The sequence below is a fragment of the Natator depressus genome, chromosome 2 (assembly GCF_965152275.1).
Source record: "Natator depressus isolate rNatDep1 chromosome 2, rNatDep2.hap1, whole genome shotgun sequence".
Taxonomy (NCBI): Eukaryota; Metazoa; Chordata; order Testudines; family Cheloniidae; genus Natator; species Natator depressus.
The window spans coordinates 124064607-124089787 of NC_134235.1; the positions used below are offsets into that span (position 1 = coordinate 124064607).

The 25181-nt window shown below is 40.4% G+C and overlaps 1 protein-coding gene across 3 annotated transcripts in view; it reads left to right on the plus strand.

Annotated features, from left to right (window-relative positions):
- Positions 1 to 17026, plus strand: part of LOC141982693 (cadherin-9) — a 128195-nt gene extending 111169 nt beyond the window's left edge. For 2 of the 3 annotated variants that reach the window (XM_074944988.1, XM_074944987.1), the window contains 4 exons: positions 600 to 721; positions 11689 to 11806; positions 12036 to 12287; positions 16176 to 17026. In XM_074944988.1, coding sequence (XP_074801089.1) covers positions 600 to 721; positions 11689 to 11806; positions 12036 to 12287; positions 16176 to 16663 — 980 coding nt within the window. In that variant the 3' untranslated portion in view covers positions 16664 to 17026. Of the gene's footprint in view, positions 1 to 599; positions 722 to 10153; positions 10429 to 11688; positions 11807 to 12035; positions 12288 to 16175 lie in introns of those variants that run through there. The other variant, XM_074944989.1, reaches the window with a different exon arrangement.
- Positions 17027 to 25181: the final 8155 nt, after the last annotated feature.

Below are 25181 nucleotides of genomic sequence, written 5' to 3' on the forward strand. Positions count from 1 at the left end.
TCTTTAAGAAAACTATTTTCTCCAAACACAGGCCCAACTGCCAATATTTGCTTCACTTTATTCATCCCATTGACTATGGTTTGGCCTAGGAGGTTACTTGGAGTGGCACATTAATGACAAAGGTGTCAGATACATTCTTCCTGCCTTTGTAGCTAGACAGGGCTTTGAATTGATCCATACGATATATCTATCCCCCCTGGATTACCCTCAGCAACTCCATTTTAGGACACAGATCCCAGAAAATAAGCATGTATACACTTACTGCTGATTGGAATACATTGGCAAGCCAGACACCTTGGATAATTTAAAATTCTGTTTTCAACTGCAAATCAATTTAGACTGAGATAGTTTTGCCTTAATATAACATTTTTCTTTTAAAAATAATGTAATTGATTTAAAATGTAAATATGAGTCTTAACTATATTAAATTATATACCAGTAGAAAATTGAACATAACTGTAAAGATATGAACATGTCTTTTATGTTGTAGGGTGGAGGAGAAATTAGATGAAATATACTTGATTTCCTCTTACATGAACTGTAAATCTTTCCAATCCTTTTATTCCTTAGCTAAATTATAAATTATTTTCTTGTTCCAGATAATCCTAAGCAAAGTAGCCAGATACCTGTCTTCATCAGGATTTTAGACATAAATGACCATGCACCAGAATTTGCTAAATATTATGAAACTTTTGTTTGTGAAAATGCAAAAGCAGGACAGGTAAATGCATATTTAATCTACTAGCAAATTTATGCCTGTATCTTCTGTTGCTGTGTTTTATTCATTTCTAGAGTTACTCACAAGGGAGACTAACATCTTCATGACAATCTTGATTCGCATGGATGAAAAATAATAATTAATAAATCTTCTAACTGTATTTCCAAATTCAATAGACATTTCAGGTGGACAAGAAATGCAGGATTTGGCTCTAATATAATACATACACAATATTTTATTTTTAGGTAATGATTTAATAGCCTTCATCACAAATCTCTTTTATAGAAGGAGTCATGGATAAGTCACTAAAATTTCATATGTTTAGATAATTCTTCTTGTCTGCATGCTTACCAAAGCATTATATGATCTATTGATAACTTGAAATATGCAAAAACCCAATTCTGGAAATCTCACATATTTATGGTACCTGCCAGAAACAAGAAATTGTGATATGGAACTATAATTTTAAAGCTAAAAAGATATGTCAACTTTATCAGACCTTGGTTAAGATTCAGTTTGAGTTAGATTTGAATTTGTGCAAAGGTCCAGGATGGCTCTTGCTTTATACAAACTGGATCAACACATCCTTTTAATAAACTCAAACAGATTTAAAGAGGAAGCAATTTACTAGCTTGGAGAAAAGAGAATAAAATTTCCAGGTAGATAGTGCAGCAAAACACACATATCATGGATATACAGAAATATTCTATTCCTATTGTCATTATTACAATCTTCTATTTACTATGGATGGTTGCAGCATTGTTGTAGCTATGGTAGTCTCAGGATATCAGAGAGAGAATGTGTGCGAGGTAGCTTTTATTGCACCAACGGCTATGTTTATGTAGTGGTCAGAGAGCTATAGATTTGAGTCCTTTGGGGATGATGTTTTGTTTGGTCCTGCTTTGAGCAGGGGGTTGGACTAGATGGCCTCCCGAGGTCCCTTCCAACCCTGATAGTCTATGATTCTATGATTCACTCATGAAGTAGTTGGCACTGGTAAGTTTTGCTTGCTTTCTCCTCATGTTGTGGAGATTTCATTTCAAACAGCAAAATTCGTTATCTTCCATTGCTGTTTGCAGTGTTGTTGTAGTTGTGTTGCTTTCAAGACATTAGCGAGACAAGGTGAGTAAGGTACTATTTTTTGCTGGACCAATTTCATCACATACTGCCATGTACTGGGAAGAAAAAAAAATCAGGAAACATACTCCATGATCGTGCAAGGAACCCAAAACAATTATCAAAACAGAAGTTGGTCCAATAAAAGATATGACCTCACCCATCTTGTCTCTCTGTTTATCATGGGGTCAGTTGACATTTCAGTTTTAACACCTTTGTTCACAGTGTTATGCCTTCACTATAAACATTCACTCTGTGTGGAAACATTGCATTAAAAATATCTCAGTATGGAATGGATTTCTAAGGAATTAAAAGTTAAGGGCCAGACTGTATTCAGAGGCAGAAGCCCATGATAGAAAAAGTGTAGAGCCCTCTTGGGTAAGCTCTGTATGTGTAGATTTCACCTTATAAACTAGGGAACTCCAGGAAGTACAGATTGAGTGTAAGGTAGCAATTGAAACACGAAGCACATTTGAATGTTATTTCGGAAAAGAAAAAAAAGAGGTGGCAGATGTGCAGCCAATGGCTCAACTGAGTCACATTCTGTTCACTTTATTCACCCAGTGTCACCAATTGTATGAGCCAGGCTGTGAGTTGGAAGGATAATATAACATACTTTGACTGGAATTGCCTTGGTTTGTATCAAGGGCCTAATCCTAAGCCTAATGGTACACCTTGTCACAAAATAATGTGATGTTTATAATTAGGATACCACTGTGACATACATTTTCATGTGTGACCAAGGTTTGAGATCTATGTAATGAGCTTAGAAATTTCATCCAATTACTGCTTATTGTACTCTGGTAGTTTTATTTTATAATGTATTAATTACTTTTTCAACAGAAATACATTCAGATAATTCTGGCCAGCAAGTCTGTATTGCTGGTATATGACCAGATTTCTGTCTGTGCAACAAAACCTCTTTGCATAGTACAAGATTGTGGATAAATAATTTTTAGAATCTCAGTTCAGTGATTGATATCAAAGTGAGTCATGGTAAAAGCTTTAATAGAACTGGGCAAAGCAAAGCAAGATTAAGCATATGTAATATTTTGAGTGAGGGAACTCAAATTTGGGGGTATGGTCACAAAACGAGTTCCACCCAGACTGGCTACATGTCACCTCCTCTTAAATGATACCTTTCCAAACTCTGTGTAGTACTATATATTCTGTGGAATTTCAAATGTATGGAATACTCAATAATGCACAAATTACAATTTAGCTTCCCAACTAAATGTGTGGGTGTAATTCACGACACTTTCCCATTCTTTGGGTGTAAATTAGGGCTCGGATCTTCAAAGTGATCTATAAGACTTAGTAGGAGTTGGACACCTGACTTTCCATGGGAGTTAATTGACTAACTGCCTACATTTTCCTTTTCCTTTTGATTCTTCAAGTTCATATTCTGCAATAATACTTTAGAGACAAATATTTTGCATTTTGCAGTTGGTTTATCTACTTGATCACTCCTCTTCAGAAACCTTAGATAAACTGGAGTAAAGGCTGAACATAATTTATCACTTAACAAAAAGTTTAAGCCTTCAAAGAGAAGGCTGTTTTGAAGTTGCTGTTTGGCCACAAACACAAGTGTTAGAAAATCTAGATATTCTAATTTGAGGGACTACTTACCTTGCCCCTCCCCCCAAAAAATATAATATGTTCAGTGTATTAGAAAGTACAATTAAGCTCATTTAATATCACTCAAGCAATCTTAACTCTGCCCCTGCATCACCTGATTGACAACAATCAGAAATTTTGAGACAATGTGATTCTCAAGGAGCACAAAGGACTAAAGCAGCATAACCCAAGATGTATCTACTTAGATACTTTTATCCCTTGTATATACTTTTGTTTTATTATTTTATTATTTCCTCCATTTTGTTTTTGGCCCTCAGATCTTTCTATATTATTTATATTGTGACAAAGTTCCTCCTCTACCTTGGTGCATCTTGCGCTTATTGGCGGATTTGCTCGCCTTGGAGCTTCACGGCAGCCCTCAGTTTGGCCGTTTTCATGAACCCACAGTCCAGGTCAACTCCTCCTGTGTCTGACCAGGAGTGGGGAGGTTTGTGGGGAACCTGGGCCCGCTCTCTACTCCGGGTTCCAGCCCAGGGCCATGTGGAATGCAGCTGTCTAGAGTGCCTCCTGGAACAGCTGTGCGACAGCTACAACTCCCTGGGCTACTTCCCCATGACCTCCTCCCAACACTTCTTTATCCTCACCATAGGACCTTCCTCCTGGTCTCTGATAACGCTTGTACTGCTCAGTCCTCCAACAGTCCGCGTTCTCACTCTTAGCTCCTAGCACCTCCTGCTCCCAGCTCCTTACACGCCCACCACAAACTGAAGTGAGCTCCTTTTTAAACCCAGGTGCCCTGATTAGCCTGCCTTAATTGATTCTAGCAGCTTCTTGATTGGCTGCAGGTGTTCTAATCAGCCTGTCTGGCTTAATTGTCTCCAGAAGGTTCCTGATTGTTCTGGAACCTTCCCTGTTACCTTATCCAGGGAAAAGTGACCTATTTAATCTGGGGCTAATATATCTGCTTTCTATTACTCTCCTGTAGCCAACTGGCCTGACCCTGTCACAATATTTAAGAGCTCAAAGATTTTACTTGACTTTGGGTAACATTTGTGTGGATTCTAGTAAGTCAACATTCTTCCCATTACATCCCCACCAAGTTTTACGTTGCTAAAAAGGAAGAGAGCGGGTTTAGAGAAAACGTGTGCATTTAAAAAAAAGTAGCTGTCAGAGGCCTTGTATTCAGCTATTCAGATGCTCCTTCCAAATAGCATGAGCTCAGCATGAAATTCCAGAAATTATTTTCCCCAAATGGCAAATTCAGTACTAATACTACAGACATTATCTGCATCAAATATTATTCCCCAAAGTACTGCCTCCGACTTGTTACATATGCAGGGATGTGATATTTGCAGGTTTCTGTGGCTGCAGGAAAGTAGGAGATTCAAGTAAAAAAAATCAAGCATGGATATCTAAAGTTAGGCACCCAAATTCATATTTAGGCACTTATGTAAAGTTGGCTTCATTGGGAACTGCAAGGGCTCAACACCTTTAAAATCAAGTCACTTTTAATTAGATGTCTGAATATAATTATGGATTTAAATGCACATTCGTGAACATTTTGGACATAGTATTTATATTCTGAATAGTCTTCAGTTTTGTTGCCTATTTTAATGTACTGTACAATACTGTTATTGTATGATAGCACATACTGTACAATATATTAGAATATATATTATTCATTTCATACTATTCCACCTTATTTTAGAGCTCACCTAAAGCAGCCAACCTGTTAGAATTGTAATTGCTTCCTGTTGCACCACATCAGTGCATTTAACACTGATGGTTACAGCAGGAGGGCTAGACAGAGAAGATAAATATATTTAGTTAATTTAAAATTTTCTTTTAATTGAGCTTAGCTGTTAATCACACCACTTTCTAAATCTCATTCACATCAGGAAGCAGCCAGAAATATCAATTATTCCTCTCCATCGCCAACTTACAATACCTGTGTTCAATGTCAGCCAATATTAGGGGGTAGATTGTGGCATATATGATGCAGCTGTGTGTGGGGGAGCAGTACAGAGTTGCAATATCCAGGGGCGGCAGTGATGAGAGAGTCTATTGAGGAAGGGCATCATCTCTAGAATTGCTTTTTTCACATGAAAATATAACCTCTGCTTCATCCATTAGGATGAGTTCCAGATCTGTTCCACAGACTGGTAATGTGGGCTAAGGTGGGAGCAGCAGGATACTGGCCCCAACTCATCTTTGTCCTCTTTTAAGTGTCACTTTTTCTGTGATGGAGCTCCAGAAGCACAAGGACTGCTATTGTGGAAGGCTCTTGCACAAGGGCCTCTCACAACCTTATTCTATGAGCTCATTAAGAGCAGTACATGATCCTGAGCTGAACTAGGGGCAGAGTCAGGCAATTCTCTCCATGGAAGCCAGGGAGTTTTACCTTAATGGAATTGCAAAGGAATGAATCAATGATTGCAAAATTCAACTCCAGGATATCAACTCATCCAACTCCCTATATTTGCTGAGACCACATTAACAATAATGATCAACAACTAGACTGTTTTGCTCATTGGTGCTATATTCTCTCTTGCCATTTTTGAGCTCCCAAACATCAGAGCATGGATAGAGCTCATCTTATTTGGGAAGATGATATTTTTCCTTTCATTATTCTGTATTTTCTCCACAGGCTGGGAAGGAGCAGGGAAAGGCATAATTGTCGTGACACCATTGATAAATATTGATCATGCATTGTTGTACAGACCTGTAGCTGAATTATGGGTAGGCATCCATTGACTTAGTAGAGTGATATGTTAAAACTCAGCAATTCTTTTGAACGGAGGAAGAGGGGAAAGATTTTCTGACCTCTGACATGTTGGTAATTATCTCTGGGGTTAGAGCCAACTTCTGATGAGTAAATCATTTGCCTTCAAAATGCATCAAACTACATCAAAGGACAGATATTTTAGAAAGAATTCCTAAAAAGGACAGTCCCTCCCAGATTCTTCTACATCTTCATCTTTCCCACCGACCATTGTGATTGATCATTGATATACTCAGGGGATAGTGGAGTCACATCATCCCAAGAGGAGCATGGTAGGAAAGTCTCTTTGTGCCCTCCTTCCTATGCATTCAGCAAAGTCCAATGACAATCTCCCCCTCAGCATATTTTTCATAGTTTATCATGGATTTAGTTGGGGATTTCTGTGGCAGACCCTTGACAAAATATGTGCAGCACATAACTAGATGAACAGATTTCAGGAAATGATAATACCGTGATTGAAGGTTTGAGATTTGTGATATTCACTCCTAGGCCTTGTTTAGACTAGTGGCAACATGCAGGGCTCATGTAGCCACATGACAAAATGAAAAGCAGGCTGTGTGCACACTGCACTCTGTAGTGACAGCGTGCCAGTGAAAGGCTCTAGTGGTGATGGGGGAGACAGCAGGGAAAGTCTTTATCAAGAGGATGGTAGTGGGACCCTACATTGCTAAAAATAGATGTGGGAGGCACTGCTTGGGCGTGTAGAGAGCCACGTTGGGTATATACCCTGCTATTTATACCTGTGCTAGGAGGGCAGGCAGTGTGCGTACTTGACATGCCACTGTAAGTGTAGACAGGCCCCTACACTGAAGTTAATAAAAAATTGGTCAATCAGGGGACTAGTAACATTTTTGATGTTTGATATCTCACAAACAGTCAATGAGAGAAACAAACAATAGTGTAGACATTTGAAAAGCCATCTAGTGTTATGCAATATCTATGTTTATTTCAGGCAAAGTCACAAATTACTAGAACTTAAAGCTCAAATCATTCAACTGAATTCAAGGCTACACTCCAATCAGCTCCGTAATATGTAGCAGAACAAAAGCAAAATTCGGAAGCCATGACAGTTAAGCATCCCCAGGTTAAGAATACATTATCATTATTGCAAAGTACAAAACTTATGCTGTAAGTTAATTGAGTTGTTTGAAAACTCCAAAGAAGGGACTGTTTAAATAAATTAGCCTCCCTGAACTCCTCAGGAATCTTCCTGGCTTCATAGCAAGTGACATCACAGCTGCCTTATGCAAAGGGAATGAAAACTGCTGTTTTCAAAGAAAGGTGTCATGTTTCATAATGATAACCAATATACACTGACAGTGACATATTGAAAAGGAGTGTGTGTGGCAAACTGCCAAGCATCTCATGGACGTGTTGGCTGTCTCAAGTTTTTGTTAAAATATTATGGAAAATATATTTTCCCCAAACATTTTGCTATATTTTCTGTCCCAGCCCATTGCCTTCATGCATATTCATACAAAAGACTTACTTGGATTTTTATAAAGAAACTTTCAGTTCTGCCTTTAAGAGAATCGTCTAAAGCATGCTGAGTGACTTACAATTACAGTAGTCTGAAGCAATGAGGAGAAAACACCGTAGCATCGAAATCATCTGCAGTATCTGAAAAAGAGATGGCACTCTGTGAAAGATACATAAACAGGGGCCGAATGTACAAGGATGTTGGAACAATCTGTATAGTTAGGGTACTGAGAGCCATTGAACCAAACTGTAAACCCTGTATATAATGGAAACCACTTCAGGCCGGTGTGTGCTGCAGCACCCACAGCACCTACACATCTGTGGAACCCCACCTCATGTCTGCGAGCATTCACTCATGGGATGTCCCTCTGACTTTGGTTGGAATAAGACCCAGATCCTCAAAGTTATGAAATCACATAGAGACCTAAATACCTTCAAGGATCTGGGCCTAAGTGCTCATGAAGAAAGGTTGCACTGCTCGGCCTACATTGTTTAAATGGCAATACAACTACTCTGTGCTGGATATAAAAGTGAAGTGTTTGTATGGACATCCCAGGTTTACACTATCAGCACTTGAAAAGCTGAGTGATCCCTTCAAGAATGGGAATTTATCCTATAAATCCCAATGAGCTGCCTCACACTGATTCTCCTAAGAAAGGTAGAAATACTGACAGTAATGCTGAATTTTTCAATCTGAGTTCATTCACCAGGCCAGCTAAACGAAAAGGAATGCATTTTTTCAATAGGTCTGATATGCTTGAAATCACATTTGATTTGAGTAAAAGTCACTTTCTTGAAAAATTTCAGAGTAGCAGCCGTGTTAGTCTGTATCCGCAAAAAGAAAAGGAGGACTTGTGGCATCTTAGAGACTAACACATTTATTTGAGCATAAGCTTTCGTGAGCTGTAGGTGCCACAAGTCCTCCTTTTCTTTTTTCTTGAAAAAAAAAACTCTCATAAATCGTACAATGTCAGGCATCTCTCTGAAATCTCTGTGAAGCGTGAGTACAACTCCAAATTCAGAACTGTTTCAAAATGGAAAAGCATGTATTTCATTTTATACCACAAACTTTAAATAGCAAAACATTGTGCCCTAGATTTTACAGTCTCACTACCATACCAAAAATAAGAATGGCTAAATCTCTTTAATTTCTGCATCTAGGATTGACTTTAGTCTGTTTTATTCATGATTTTTAGATCTACAAAAGCTAACCTCATAATGTTTCTATTTTTTGTTTGTTTGTTTTGGAAAACTTTGCCTACAATATTTTTTTTTCATTTCCCCCCCTTTATTCTTCCATCTTTTCAAGACAACCAATACCTTTAACAGGTAATAAGGGTTGCTTTTTTCCCCCATTTCTGCAGACTTATTCTCACAATAAATTTTTAGTGTAATTAGGTTCCTCTATTTCTGCCACAATTGTCCACTCTTGATATTATTTTCATTTGAAGGGAATCATATGTGGATCTTACAAACATCTCACTGATTACATCTTGAAAAGCCACATGATACTCAGCTACAATGCTTTGGTAGCTATTCTAGTTGGGTATTTTCTCCCGGGATGTTTCCTAGCAATATTTGGACAAATAGCCACACTATTCTAATTCTCTCTCTTCTACCTGATGTTTTTGTTCTCACATTGTCCTTCAGACCTCTACAAAAATTCAGGAGGAAATTTTTTTCAGTCAATTTGATACTCTGCTAGCCTTCCACCATAAGGAATTTCTGCTATAATGGCAGGGGAATTGTAGGCTTAGGCGACATGGGGCTTAAAATGTTGTAGCTACCTAAATCCATGCCTACACTATCACATCCACCCAGTAGCAGTGGTAGCAACACTGGGAATATTTAGAGAAAAAAGTGACAGTGGAATTACAGGTTCAATGACATGCCAACAGAGCTCCTTTGTAAAGAGTGTGAACTAGGCCAAATGTATTTTAAAAGTTCCCCAAGTGTCAGGATCCTAATTGCTTTCAAAATGTAGAGATCTTAATGTGTACTTGAGAGCCTCATTAATTTTAAGAAATATTGCATAATCCTGCTTTAACTATATTCTGTTCATCATGAAGGAACATGACATTCATGAATTCCCTCACAGGTTCTGTTCTGATGACAGGAAACCATAAAGACCCTGATTCTGATCTCCCCAGCGCTGGTGTAAATGAGGAATAATGCCAAGGAAGTCGATGAGCCAAATTCTCATTCACACCTGATTTACAACAGTGTAACTCTACTGACTATAATTAAATTACTCCAGAGCCAACTATTCATCTAGTGTTTTACTATATTTTCTTGCTGTATTGTCAGTAGTGTCTAAGTTAGGTCCCAAACAGAATAACTATATAAAATATTGAATGAGTGTGTTTAATTCTCATTGAAATTAATATTCAGAAAGGTGTTTTAAGGGAACTGTCATTAACTCAATTGCTACAAAAGCTTAAGACAGTGTTATTTAGCAGTTACTGCTTTTGCTTGGACAGTTAATGCTATGCATGTGCTCTGGAAATCTCAGCGAAACAAGCTGCATGCATAAACCTTTTGATAACAAACCCCTTTGAAGTCAGTGGAAGCGGAAGACGCCCAGCACAATGGAGACACTTAGCATCTCAAATGAGGCACTCAGCACACCGCAATATCATAAAAAGCAGGTCCATCTTCACAGCATGTGCTAGAGGAGCTCTCTGCCCAGGAGTAAAGAAGTGGTAAGGAGAGTTTTCTGCTGAGACTTATTCTGGAGTCCAGCCACAAATCCTTTCTCTGGGAAATCCACCCACTCACTCATGCCACCGAGCTATCCTGACACCTGATTAAGCCCAAAGCTTCTCCTTTTGGATAGAGCCACAACTCCGGCAGCAGGACATTGCAAAACATGCTGGATTTCTGTGGTTCTACAATAGTTAGTGAATGTAAACAATCCAGTATTCATTTTTACCGTACATATGAATTATCACAGTTTATAGCATAGTAAATATAATGACATCACGTTATAACTGCACAATGCTTAATATAATATCGGTACTGAACTCATTCTTCCTTACTGTGTTCGCTTTCCCAGTTTTAGCAACTTTCAACATCTTAAATTAGTCTGAAAAATACCAGAGTACTTGTTTTCTCTTTCTAAAATTATTTTTAATGTGGCAGGGGAGCAGAGCAGGTGCTAAGCATAAACAGACTAAGCATTGCTTAGAGCCCCGATCAGCTCAAGGGGCCCCCTATTCACTTTTTATTATAAGAACTTTCCTGTTTTAGTATTGTGGGGAGGAGGGGCAAAATATTCCTGTTTAGGTCCTCCAGTGCATTAGCACCAGCTCCGCAGGGGAGTCTTCTGCATTCCAGAAGGAACCCTTAACATTTTCCTCCTCTTTATGCATGCTGGCTCCCATGGCCCTATGACAGGGCTACTATCTTTCCCTCACAACTGATCTTGACTGCCCTCTCTTTTCCACCAGTGCCATTCCACAACCAGAGGTGCCCATTTAGGGTGATGCAAGAGATTTCTCCACCCTCTCCTTCCCCCAGCCCCCAAGAACTAAGAATTCTGCTTCTGCAATATTCTAACTTTATCTCCAGGAGAAAAAATATGTGGACTAGGACCTGAACCCATGTTTCCCACTTACAGAGCACAGTGTGTGAAGTAGCTGCTGACTTATGTAAGGACATGGGAGGAGGCTGGATTGGCCAGAGGGGCATCCTTCACACAGCAATGCAGGGCACTGAGAACTAACTAGAACAGAAAGCTGTCTGCTGCCACCAGGAGCAGGCCCTTGTTTGTGTGCTGTTAAGTGGATGTGAAGTTAAAAACGAAAGAGCTGATGTGTTTAACAGAAGCTCTTCTTGTTTTAACATGAGACCACCACACAGCACACGTACTCTTGGGCACTGGGTGGCTTCTTCAAATATAATTGCATAGAGTATTTTACAATATGCTATACGAAAATGCTGTCTTATTTTAAAAAAAAACAAAAAAAAACAAAAAAAAACCCATTAAGAACATAACACCTTGTTTTCCTTATAGCTGGTCCAGACTGTTAGTGCTGTGGACAAAGATGAGCCTCCTCGAGGCCACAAATTCTTCTTTGAGTTGGTGCCCGAATTTGCAGTTCATCCCAACTTCTCTGTTGTCGACAACAAAGGTAAACAACTCTGCTCCTGCATGTCATAGGCTTGCCAGCTTTGGTTGGATGAATATCTGGATGTTTCATCACATGATATTATCTTTAATTGAAGATTAATCTTTAATTCCTGGAGACTCCAGGGCAATCCTGGAGGGTTGGCAACTCTAGCATGTCAACTCACTGTTTTCCCCCATGCCAGAGACCACATCACTTTGTCATACACAGTTATTCTGCTCCTCCATTTCAGATAACACGGCAGGGATTCTCACTAGAAGAAATGGATACAGTCGCAGTAAAATGAGTACCTATCTCCTGCCAGTCTTAATATTCGACAATGACTATCCAATCCAGAGTAGCACCGGCACGCTGACAATTCGAGTGTGTGCCTGTGATAGCCGGGGGAACATGCAGTCCTGTAATGCCGAGGCCTTGCTTCTTTCAGCTGGCCTAAGCACGGGTGCTTTGATTGCCATTCTCCTCTGCATCATTATACTGTTAGGTAAGTGATCCTTGTGACCTATATGTGGCCATTTTCCACACTAACTGCTTTTTAATAGGAGGGTTTGAATGTGGACTGTAAGTCATTACAACTACTCAAAAGAAAGCTGAAAACTGGGATGAGAATGTCACTGTTTTACTAAGATGTGATATGAGGCAAATAGTAACGTAGGACTAGATTCTGCTATCCTTACTCATGCAGAGTATTATCTTACTTGACAAGTAGTCCTCCATTTAATGAAGTTGAGTAATGTACTACTCAATAGGCGTACAGATGACAGAATCAGCCTCCTAATACTTAAAAATTAACAATTAAACCAGTTATTAAGTCATTTATATTTTCTATATTTTAAAATATAATGGAAGAGCTATATAGAGAGAGTAACTTTCAAACATTTGCAAGTGAAGGGGGTGGAGGAGGTAACTGGTGGGCATGGAAGGGAGAAGAACAGAGAGAGAGTGGAGGGACAACCTCAAGGACATCAGAAGATATGCAGGGATCTAGGATGAAGTCTGGTGAGGTGGGGTTGGGGAGATGAGGAGGGCTTTGACAACTGGAGAAAGTGCTGAGGAAGCAGGCACAGGAAGCTGGTGAATCAGCATGAATGCCATGCACAGCTTATGTAAGAGGCACTAAGCATCTGACTGTGAAAGATACTAATTCACAGAACCTTTGTAAGCATATCAATAAGGGGTCTGCCCTCATAAATGCCTCTGGTTCTTATAAGTGAAGTTCTTAAACATATTTGAGTAAGCCACTATTCCTGGCTAACAGGGGAAAGTGAACAAAAATCTAAAAATGGCTGCTGCACACACAAAGAAACTATATAGAACAGAACTGTAGAACCATCTCCATTCAGTGGATCACATTTAAGCATATAGCTTCTCGCCATGTTCTCTCTTGTCCCCAGCATGCCCTCTCCTCCCTTTACTCACCAGTGCTCATGTATAAGTTGGCTCATCTTGCTGAGCACAAATGTAACCTACTTCTTAGCATGACTTAGGCATCCATTTCTACATCTGATCCACAGATGACCTAACTGTGCTGTAACTCCTAGCTACTGGTCTTAGTCCTTTAGCTCCTGCTGCAGAGGTTCACACTTCAGCTTCAATAACGCCATCCAAAGGTGAATACTGCTATACTAGTATTTCTTAAAGCAACAGGATCAGTTGTTTAAATAAGTGGTTGTTAGTACAGACCTAGATACCAAGTCCTGCAGCCACAGAGGTCAATAAAAGTTTTGGCATCAATGACTGTAGCTTCTTAGGGCAAGATTTTTTTTTAAAAAGCCTAAGTGACTTAGGCTCCTAATTCCAATTTTCAAAAGTGAATTAGGCACCTAGGACCCAAGGGCTGGTCTACACTCCAGCTGGCGGTTGATGTAAACTACGCAATTTAAGTTACGTTAGCCTATCTCAAGCCAATGTAGCTTAGATCTACTTACTGTGGGGTCCACACTATGCTATGTGATGGGAAATGCTCTCCTGTCAGATTGCTTCCACCTCTCATTAAGCAGGAGTACAGAAATTGATGGGAGAGCGCTCTCCCATCGATTGAGCATGTCTTCACTAGACCCGCTAAATGGATGCTGCTTCATCGATTGCAGCAACACCAATTTAGCTCCATTGTGAAGACAAGCCCTAAGTCTCACTGAAAATCAATGGGATCTAGGCCATGTATAAACTAGGAGAGCTTTGCCAGTATAGGTATACCAGCATACTATCCAAACAAAACGCTCCTAGTGTGGACACAGCTACACTAGAGTAACCCCACTTTTGCTGCTGTAGCTTATTTCAGTCCCCATCTCCCAAGTGAAATAAGCTATACCAGCAAAAACTGTGATCTTTGTCAGTATAACAGCATTTTTGTGTCCTTTGTCAGCACAGCTATACCCTGTCAGAGATCACACCTCTTCATACCCCTGGCCAACATAGCTACGTCAGCAGAAGCTGTATTATACTGTGGCTGTCACTTTTGAAAATGGGGCCTTAGGAACGTAAAGCTTGACCTACACTAAAAACGCAGGTGCCCCTAAGAGACTTAGTTAAGATGACTCAAGCACAGGTATAGACAGCACTAGGTCATAATGCCAGAAGGGACCACCAGATCATCTAGTCTCTCCTCCTGTATATAACAGGCCTCCACCACCACCCAGCACCTGCACATCAAATCCAACAACTCAAACGAGACCAAAGCATTACAGCCCTTAGGAGACTAGACTATGATGTGCCAAAGGCAGAGAACAGGAGGGACCAAGGTGCACCAGTGCCTGAGGCCCCCACAATAACAAGGAAATGATTAAGTCAGTTATACCTCGATAATGAAGGAAAGTCACCTGCACCTACACGCTGGAGAGGAAAGTGAAAAACCTCTAAGACCCCTGCCATTCTGACCTTGGGGACAATTCCTTCTCAACCCTACATATAGTGATTAGACATAGTTAGACTCAGAGCATATGAGCAAGAACCAACCAATCAAGCATGTGAGAGAGAAAATGCTTGGTGCCACCTCAGAGCACTGTTCCTCCACATCCAATGTTCCATCTCCAGCAATGGGCATCTCTGATGCTTCAGAGGAAGGAGATAAAAAAAAAAAAACCTCCCAGAATATATTGGAGGGAAAAATCCCTTCCTGGCCCCTGCAGATGGCTGGCTGAAACCCTGAAGCATGAGATTTTTGGGAATGTAAGGCAAACTGGATGTGAGCCCCAGGGCTATTGAGCCCTGACTCCTGCCATCACAAGCAATCCGTTATACAATCACACTCATAATTGTCCAGCTCTATCCTAAAATTAATTAAGTTGTTTGTCCCCCACAACTCCTACTGGGAGGTTGTTCCAGAACCTCACTCCTCTTATTCTTAGAAACTTTCTTCTAATTTCCATCCTGAATTTGTTCATGGCCAGTTTATATCCATTTGTTCTTCTGTCAAACTACCTACTTCCTCTCAAGGGGGTGCATTTACTGCAGTGATTCCATTGCTGTAGCAAGTGTCTATACCAGGGGTGGCCAACCTGTGGCTCCGGAGCCACATGCTGCTCTTCAGAAGTTAATATGCGGCTCCTTGTATAGGCACCAACTCCGGGCCTGGAGCTACAGGCACCAACTTTCCAATGTTCCGGGAGGTGCTCACTGCTCAACCCCTGGCTCTGCCACAGGCCCTGCCCCCACTCCACCCCTTCCCATGCCCTCCCCCGAGCCTGCTGTGCCCTTGCTCCTCCCCTTTCTCCCCAGAGCCTCCTGCATGCCATGAAACAGCTGATCGGGAGGTCCGGGGAGGGAGGGGCAGGCACTGATCGGCGGGGCTGCGCGTGGGTGGGAGGTGCTAGGAGTGAGGGGGGGAAGCTGATGATGTATTACTGTGGCTCTTTGGCAATGTACAGTGGTAAATTCTAGCTCCTTCTCAGGCTCAGGTTGGCCATCCCTGGTCTATACTATAGTGCTACAGCAGCACAGGTGTACCCATACACTCACTTATGAAAATGTTACCCCTAAGGTCTGCATGGCAAGCACCACAGAACAGAAATTAAACAAACTAAACATTATTAGGGACTATGATCAAAGAAACCTCCTTTCCAGTGTGGAACCACACAATGACAAACATTAGGAACAAGATTTTGCTTCCTGCTGAAAATGCAAATTCTAATCAATAATACAATTCCTTAACTTTAACCTAACTTTAAAATTATATATTTGTAATTCTTATATCTGAATCAACATTCACTTTATTATTGTTAGACAGTAGTTTTCCCCTATTTTCCAAACATTCTCTCTCAGTTTTAAAATTATTTGTCCATTGCAAATGTGCATTAACTCCATTTCAGTGCTAACTATTTTGTTCATCTCATTATTTAGGCTACACTGCAGCTCATTATCTATTTGTTTTCAGTTTTAGTTGTGCTGTTTGCAGCACTGAAGAGGCAGAGAAAGAAAGAGCCCTTGATAATCTCAAAGGATGATGTCCGAGACAATATTGTGACTTACAATGATGAAGGAGGTGGAGAAGAAGATACCCAGGCTTTTGACATTGGAACACTAAGGAATCCAGAAGCAAGAGAAGAAAGTAAGATGAGAAGAGATGTTATCCCAGAAACTATATTTCAGATAAGGAGGACTGCGCCTCTGTGGGAAAACATTGATGTCCAAGATTTTATTCAACGAAGGCTAAAGGAAAATGATTTAGACCCAACCGCACCCCCTTATGATTCATTAGCGACATATGCCTATGAAGGGAACGATTCTATAGCAAATTCACTTAGCTCTTTGGAATCACTTACTATGGATGGCAACCAAGATTATGATTACCTCAGTGACTGGGGACCTCGATTTAAAAAGCTGGCAGACATGTATGGTGGAGACGACAGTGACCGAGACTGAGAAAGTAATCTGTTACTTGGTCAGTGTTAGTGGAGGTAATGTCTATGTTACTAGATAAAGTGGCCTACACTCTCTTACTTGGAAAAAAATACAAAAAATAGGTGTTGTTTTAGTAAGGGTTTGCTTAATCAATAAGTCAACGTAAATGAATATGATTGATTTAGATATAAAAATAAAATCTATACTTCACCCTCTCTGCCTAAAAACCCCTAAAGGAAGATTCTCACAGACAATGAGAAGACACTAAAAAAAGGCTTTTTGTGCCTTTAATAATAAATAGATGGAAAACTTATACTTTTTTTTTAATTGCTTTGCATCACATTTATTACTAGCTGGGAGATTGTGCACCCGTGTTGTAACATAATCTGAAAAAAGTATACCTTAAAAAAAGGAATTAATATTACTGCCATATTTATTGAGTTAAAGAATGTCTGTGTTGATTCATCATGATATTTTTATATATGCATATTTATATTTTTGTATTTTTATTAAATAAATTAGTATTTATAAAAACATTATTTCATTTACTTTGCCAGTCATAAATTACTGAACAGGAGGAATCATATGCTGTATGGATTTTTTCTTCAAACTAACGTCTTTACTTCAGAATAATGGCTGTACTGTAAAATGAAGAGAAGAAAAAAAAACATGAATGCGTTTCTCTTTGACAGAGGTACAGTGTAGAAAAAAATAAAAAGCAATTTTTCTGGGTAAGTCCAAACACAGGTGATTATAAATAAATGTAGTCTTACTTCAACTTTGTACTGTTCAAAGGCATCAACATATAGTTTCACTGTTGATTCCACCCCTCCAGCATCCCCATTTACTGGCAGTTGGCCAATAAAAGAATTAAATACATGAATTACAGAGGATTGAAGAAACCATGAAGGTTTGTTCCAGTAGATATGTTATTCAGGCAAAAACAAATTTACTGTGCTTTTTATATTTTGATGAGAAAGCAAATGTCAGCAATCCAAGAAAGTCTGCTCCAAGCTAATCTTTTCTTTTTTTCCTCTCTCTCTCTCTCTCTTTCTTTAAGGCAATTTTTAAGGCTAATAATGCTTCTTCTTTTTTTTTAAACTGAAGGGCAGTTAACAGGAATAAAAAAAAAACCTTAATAGTTTTAAAAGATTTCAGTGTAGTTTTCCTTCAGATAAAATACCCTAGCAAATTGCATGGAATACATTTTTATCACTTAGAACACATTTACGCATTTCATAAATCTATGGATAATACTGTGCAATCAGTTTTTAAGCAATGGAGATTTTTCATTGACATCACAGGATGACATGGCATCATATTAAGGTGGAACCAGTTGCAACACGCTAATTAAGGTTGCAGCAAAGGTTTCATTTTAGAAAGTTTTAAACCTTCATTTTGTTAAATAAAAAGCCCTCATAAAATGGCAAAAAGCAAAACAAAGAATGTAAAGTTTGTGTAGCATTTCAATTTTTCAGCATGATTTGATAAGTGAGTATATACAGAGGAAGTACTAAGTGTTCCAAAATCACTGTAGTTTTAAATTTTCAATGGGATGCCTCAGTTTATTTTTGGACTTTGTTTCCAAGAAATTTGAAGCCCTCTGGGCTTTGCTCCACTTGTGACAATTTCCAAAGTATTATATGTAGATAGGTAGCGTTTTTGCACAGAGTTTATTTTGAACATTTGAAAATAGCTGCAAATATATGCGCCAAGACAAGCCTACTGTATTTTGCATTGAAGACAGAACTGCTGTTGTAATACAGATTAACATCTGGAACTTTGACATGAGAGAGAACCTCACCAAAAGCTGCCATCACTTCAGAGAAATTCTCTGGACTGTCAGGCCACAAGTTCAAATCTCTTTTCTCCCATTTGTATTTCTGTGCACTTCACCACCCTCATAGTGACCAAGACTATGAACCCCAACCTAGCAGGCAGTCAAGTATGTGCTACTGCTGCATCTACCCACCCCCTACACAGGTATGTTAACAATACGATTACACAGAGTCACTTCGGGAACAGCTGCAAACAGAATCCAGACCCAAATTTTATTTACTCAGCCATGCTGCTTTTCAAATTCTTTGTTCAAATGTGTGTGATTTGGTTATATCTGTAACCACTACACTGTACTCTCCTCCCATACCGAAGGATAGAATCCAGGATCCCTAATCTCCATTTTTCTGCTTCTATTCAACAAATAAGTGTATAATCCACAGGGAAGTATGTGTCAGGTGCACATCAGTGGCTGCTTTACATTGAGGTCACTCCTGTGGATCAGATGCTAAGGATGGGACTGGTAGATCAGAAATTACAGGGTTCAAATCCTGCTGATGATTCATATGAAGGGACGGTTATAGTTACATGTAGTAGCACTATATATTCCAAATTAATCAAATTTACATTCAGATGTAAAATTGTAATGGCAACCTCAGCAACTTTAAGGCAGAATAACTTCCCAGGGGCATGGAATGAGAGAACCACATCTGTTGGTATAAGAGGTCAGTGTTGAGGTTTGTTTCAACTCGATGAAGTTGGGGTACACATTATTTTCAGTATCTACTGGAAAGGGAAATGAAAGCTTTAAAGTTGGAGTGTAAGCAATATGGAATTAGCAAGGAATGCAGGATGTTTTCCCCTTAACTTCTGGTTTCCAGGATTTTAAAGATTTTGTGTTGGTGCTATGTATCGCTGTCAAGGTTCCTTTCCCAATCTGAACTCCAGGGTACAGATGTGGGGACCTGCATGAAAACCCCCCTAAGCTTATTTTTACCAGTTTAGGTTAAAACTTCCCCAAGGTACAAACTATTTTACCTTTTGTCCCTGGACTTTATTGCTGCCACCACCAAGTGTCTAACAAATATAGAACACGGAAAGAGCCCACTTGGAAACGTCTTTCCCCACAAAATCCTCCCAAAACCTACACCCCCTTTCCTGGGGAAGGCTTGATAAAAATCCTCACCAATTTGCATAGGTGAACACAGACCCAAGCCCTTGGATCTTAAGAACAATGAAAAAGCAATCAGGTTCTTAAAAGAAGAATTTTAACTGAAGAAAAAGTAAAAGAATCACCTCTGTAAAATCAGGATGGTAAATACCTTACAGGGTAATCAGAGTCAAAACATAGAGAATCCCTCGAGGCAAAACCTTAAGTTACAGAAAGACACAAAAACAGGAATATACATTCCATTCAGCACAACTTATTTTATCAGCCATTTAAACAAAACAGGATCTAACACATATCTAACTAGATTGCTTATTAGCCCTTTACAGGAGTTCTGACCTGCATTCCTGCTCTGGTCCTGGCAAAAGCAACACACAGACAGAGAGTACCTTTGTTTCTCCCCCCCTCCTGCTTTGAAAGTATCTTGTCTCCTCATTGGTCATTTTGGTCAGGTGCCAGCAAGGTTATCCTAGCTTCTTAACCCTTTACAGGTGAAAGGGTTTTTCGTCTGGCCAGGAGGGATTTAAAGGTGTTTACCCTTCCCTTTATATTTATGACAATCACGAAGCAAATTGAAGTCACGAGACAAAGATTTTGTTTGTATGAAGTCTGAAAGCTGTGCTCAGGAAAAAATCCCATTGACTTTGAAGGAAATCTTACTTGTGTTATGATGCCAGTCAGTGGTTAAAGTAGATCAAAAATAAAAGGGAGAGGTCATCAGTTTTGTCTTACTGTAAGGGAGCATTGTCAGTATTGCCTAGCAGTTACAGCTGAGCTGGGGTCCACGTGTCAGTGACAGTAGTCTGTGCAGAGTTCGGAGGAATTGCTACAGATGGGTTCAATAAGCAAGAGTTGGGGTCAAAATCAGTCTGAAAACAGAGACCAGCGGTAGTACCAGGCTAGAAGCAGGGTCAGGGTCAGGCTCCAGTCAGAGACCACAGATCAGAGGTAGTAGCAGGCTAGAGTCAGGAGGTAAGAGTCAGAGTCATACTGGGATCAGAGACGAGAGATCAGGAGATGAGGTCTGGAGTTGCAGCAGGTGCAAAGTCTGTCTTGCTGCCCAGACAACTTCTGAGGGCACCCTCCAGAGTTAAATAGGATGGTTGTCCAATCAGAGGGCTGCAGGGTACTGTCAGTCTTGGTCCCTTGGGCAATACTTCCTGCGTTGCTTATTCTCCCTAGCTGTGGCTCTACATGGCCTCCTGGTGGCACTGTGGGAAAGTCAGCCATCCCAAGCTCTGCAGACCCAGCTTCTAATCCCTAAATCCTTACATTACCCCCCCTCTCCAGGCACACCTTTCCTCCTGGCAGGCACTGAGCCTGGTTTATCCAGGTGTTGTTGTTGAAACCTTTTTTTACCAGGTCAGGGTAATGGACATGGACATTAGCAGTGGATTCCCAGGAGCATTCTTTAGGCCTATAGCCCTCCCATTCAATTAGGTAGTAGAGTCTCCCACTCTGCAGTTCAGAGTCGAGGATAGCAAGGACTATATATACCTCAAGCCCTTGGAGCTAGACTGGCATGGGAGGCTGTTGGAACCAATCAGGAAAGGGGTCCTCTATGTAAGGCTTCAGGAGGGATACATGGAAAAGAGGATGTACCTTAAGGGATCGAGGGAGCTGCAACTGAAAGATGAAAGGGTTGATTTGCTGATAAATCTGGAATGGTGCAAAGAACTGGTAGTTTAGCTCAAGTGACAGCCTGTTTGTATGGAGGTGTTTTGCTGTAATTGAGACCTTTTGACCTACCGTGAGAGCTGGGACTTCCTGGCATTGACAGTCTGCATATCGCTTATAGTCCCATTTCATGTCTTAAGCTCCTCCTGTATATGGAGAATTCATTGGACCCAGTCAGCAGCTGCTGGGTTCAGGGAGGCTGCGAGCAAGGCTGGGTGAAAGTGAGAGTATACTCCATAATTTACTTGGAAAGGACTCTGCCCCATGGAGGTGTGGTCGGCATTATTGTATGAGAATTGGCATAAGAAAGGAGGGGGAACCAGTTATCTTGGTGATAGTTGACAAAAGCATCAAAGGTATTACTCTAATACTTGGTTCACCCCCTCCATCTGCCCATCTACCTGGTGATGGTATGTGGAGGATATAAAAGCACAATTAGCAGAGTAGTTCATGCCAGAACTGCAGGCCTTGATCTGAGGGGTGATACGGTCTGGAAGCCCATGAAGACAGATCACATGAACCACTAGAAGTTAAGCTATTGTTGCAGCAGAGGCCAGGCTGTATTTTGGTCAGAGGTAGAGACTGGAAATCAGGCAAGAGTCAGGCTGGGATCGGAGATCAGGACACAAGGTGAGGTCCGGAGTCACAGCAGACTCAAAGTCTGTTGTCTTGCCCAGACAACTTCCTGGGGCATCCTCCGGGGTTAAATAGGATGGTTGGCCTCAGGATACTGTCACTCTGAGTTCCTGAGGAAGTGCTTCCTCCTGTGGGAAATATCAGGTGGTCCAGGCTCCGAAGATACAGGTTTTAGTTCCCATGTCCGTATGTAGATGTTGCTGTTGATCTTAATGTCACTTATTTAAATGGAGAGAAAGGGAATTGGTGGAAGAGACAGATTAATTGTCTGTTAGAGGAGAAAAGTTTATTAGAGAACTATGGTAAGAGATCTCTTCTTCCATGATAGGTGCTGCTGCCCCACCTACAATCCCTTGGGAAGACTCGGTACCCCAGAAACTCCTAAATCAGGCACCAGCTTTTCCCGTAGCTGTGTCTTCAGATTCCCTTGCCTCATTTGTCTTCACCATATCAGCCAAGAAGAGGGAGCTCTGCAGCCTATTTTCAGCAGAGGAGTGAAGCTGTGCTGGCCCATGCTTTCCCCTTATTTAACCCCTGACTTCAGGATGCAGCCTAACTAACACAGGACTTGGCTGTATGGGCCCAATCCTGTGCCACTGAAATCAAAGGGGGTTTTTAACATTGACCTGAACAGAGCAAAAGTAAGACCTACAAGAACTACATACAGAAGCGTCTCTTAGCAGTTTTCTTCTCCTTTGTGGGGAGGGTAGGAATTGAGAGAATGCACCAAAGGGTGTGTGTGCACATGTGTGGAAATCAAAAACAATTCATTTTTCCCCCTTTTCTTGAAATTTCAAAGTACGAAATAATTCAGCCAACTCTTAGAATAATAATAAATAATAATAGTAATAATAAGACAGTGGTGTATTCTGGATAGGAAGGTGGCACCAGCAATTTTTCAGAGAATAAAGCAAGTTAGTAATGTGTGTGTGTGTTTATTTTATATACAACAGTTAATCAAAAGGAAATATTGGGGCCACTTCTACCCATGTAAAGACAATTTCTAGGCCCAAAAGAACAGCAAAACACAACGTATGTTCAGCTAAGTACATACTAGAGATGAAAGGAAGGGAGGTGGTTTCATGTTTGGTTATTGAATAATGGCCTGTCAGGATATGGAATATATTAAACTGTACAAGTTTCCTCGGAATAATGGTCTCTTAAACTAGAAATGAGTCTGAAACCAGACCCCTAAATACCTCCAGCTATGGGCAAGTTGGGATTTGCATCTTCGCTATAATTTCACAGAAATCCAAAGAGTACAAAAAGCTTATTGTTCAGCTTCAATTATGTTTCTGCAGATGTGACACTCTTCAGCAGCAAATACATTTTCATGATAGCCCCATGAACTCAAAAATAGGTACAGTCCCTGTTATTGTTCATTTTGCCTTGAAATTCTGCACAGCTCTAGTCATAACATATTAATGTACCCTATTCATGCTTTGAATATACATAGTTTCAAATGCACTTGCTTTTACAGCTGATGTGCCAAGCATTTCTTCCTTTTCCTCTTATGGCAGAATGACAAGCTGTGTAAAGTGAGCCTGCACAAACCCCGATTTGCAGATTTTTTGGTGGGTGTAAAAGGATAATAGTGCTGTTCATTGGGGTTTTATCCTTCAATTTTCTGTTAGATTTACTCGCTGCCACTTAGGTTGCATTAGAATCAGTTTATTACCCCTTACAACAGAACAAGAATTGCTATTGACCAGTACAGGATCCAAATATATATATATTGTCAAGGACCACACCCAAAAATAAGCCTAGAGGAGGAATAGGAAGTAGGAAGATTTTCATGGAGAATGCAGTCAATGGTTTTGGTAGCTAGAAGTATGGTTTAGAGGCTCTTATCCCTGGAAAAGAATGCAGTGGAAAATATGGCAAGTGAAAGAGGGTGTGTTGAGGGGGCATGTTAGGCATTTTTGTCACTGAAGGACATGGAACATTATTTCAGCTGCTGGGAGGGGGGCACAGAGTGCTTGTTGCTAGGACCAAGCATGATAGTTTGGTATCTGGGAAAGTGTTAGTTTGGGGATGCCCATCCTTTCCTCCCCTAACTATTAACTTTACTTCCAGCCAATCTCTAGCTGCCCCACAGCTTCCAGACAGCCCACATCTACATCCACACCTATCATCAGCACCATGATGCTTCTGCGTTTAGCCTTCTTTTGGTGCCTTGCAACTGAACTGATGTGTGTTCTAAGGCCCATCCAGGAGCTTTTAATTCCAGAGAGAGAGAGAGAGATGGACAGTATTTCAGATAGCTCACAGAATATAGCAACTCAGCAGCAATGATGAGGCACTGTGCTGCAACTCACTCAGAAGCAGCATAGTTCCGAGTTAATCTTTCAGACAGAGAAGATAACATTGGGGCAGAAGGGGAACGTAGTGGAACAATATCAGGTTGTGGAACTCCGCATCAGCTGGTCCTCAATCCTTGTAAAAATAGTCATTTTTGTTATGATTTCTTCCCTCTCTTTTAATTTAACTTCCAGATGAGAAATTATCTTCTCATTGTAGAACAAATACCAAGTTCCCAAGGGTGCCCAGCTAGTAATTTTATAACAAACCTACAGGACTAAACCCTGCCCATTGTTGTGTGGATGTACAGAGAGAAAAAAGCACATGAAAAGGCTTTCCCCCATTTCTCCCATACAACTGAAAGGCCCTGTTTCAACTCAGTACTCAAGGAGTATAGAATGTGCATGTCAGTGTACCATCGTCCTAAGGGGCTGGCCTGCCAGCTAAAGGGCAAGAACAAGCTCCTTCACCTAGTAGTGCATATACTGTCCTCTACAACATACTCAGAAGGAACTTTGATCTCTTCCAAAGGAATAACAGAGTGCTTTTCTCTGCATGGTGCACTGACTGCCCTCAGCCATTCTGTCCTGTGGTGCCGGAATACTTGACACTGATGTGTGGCCAGCACTGCACTGTTTTACAGACAACCTTTATGGAGCGCTGCCAGTAAGGGGGAGATTTTACCAACAGTAATTCACTTCCAAGTTCACTGACTTGCTGATGTAGCCCATCATACCAACACAGAACGTTATATGTGATTTTGTCATAAAGTCTTGCAATGCGATTTGTTACAGGAAACAATAACCTCCTCCTAACACAGTTATTCTCCCTCTCCCTCCCAAAGCCCCAGTTTGTATAAACCCTCTTTCAGAAAGGTCTTAAGTTTGGTTGTAAATATTAACTCATGTCTGGAAATTTGGCACAAGTTTTCTTAATTCACCTTAGGTATGTATTTTATCATATTTTTTTTAAAAAAAGTTT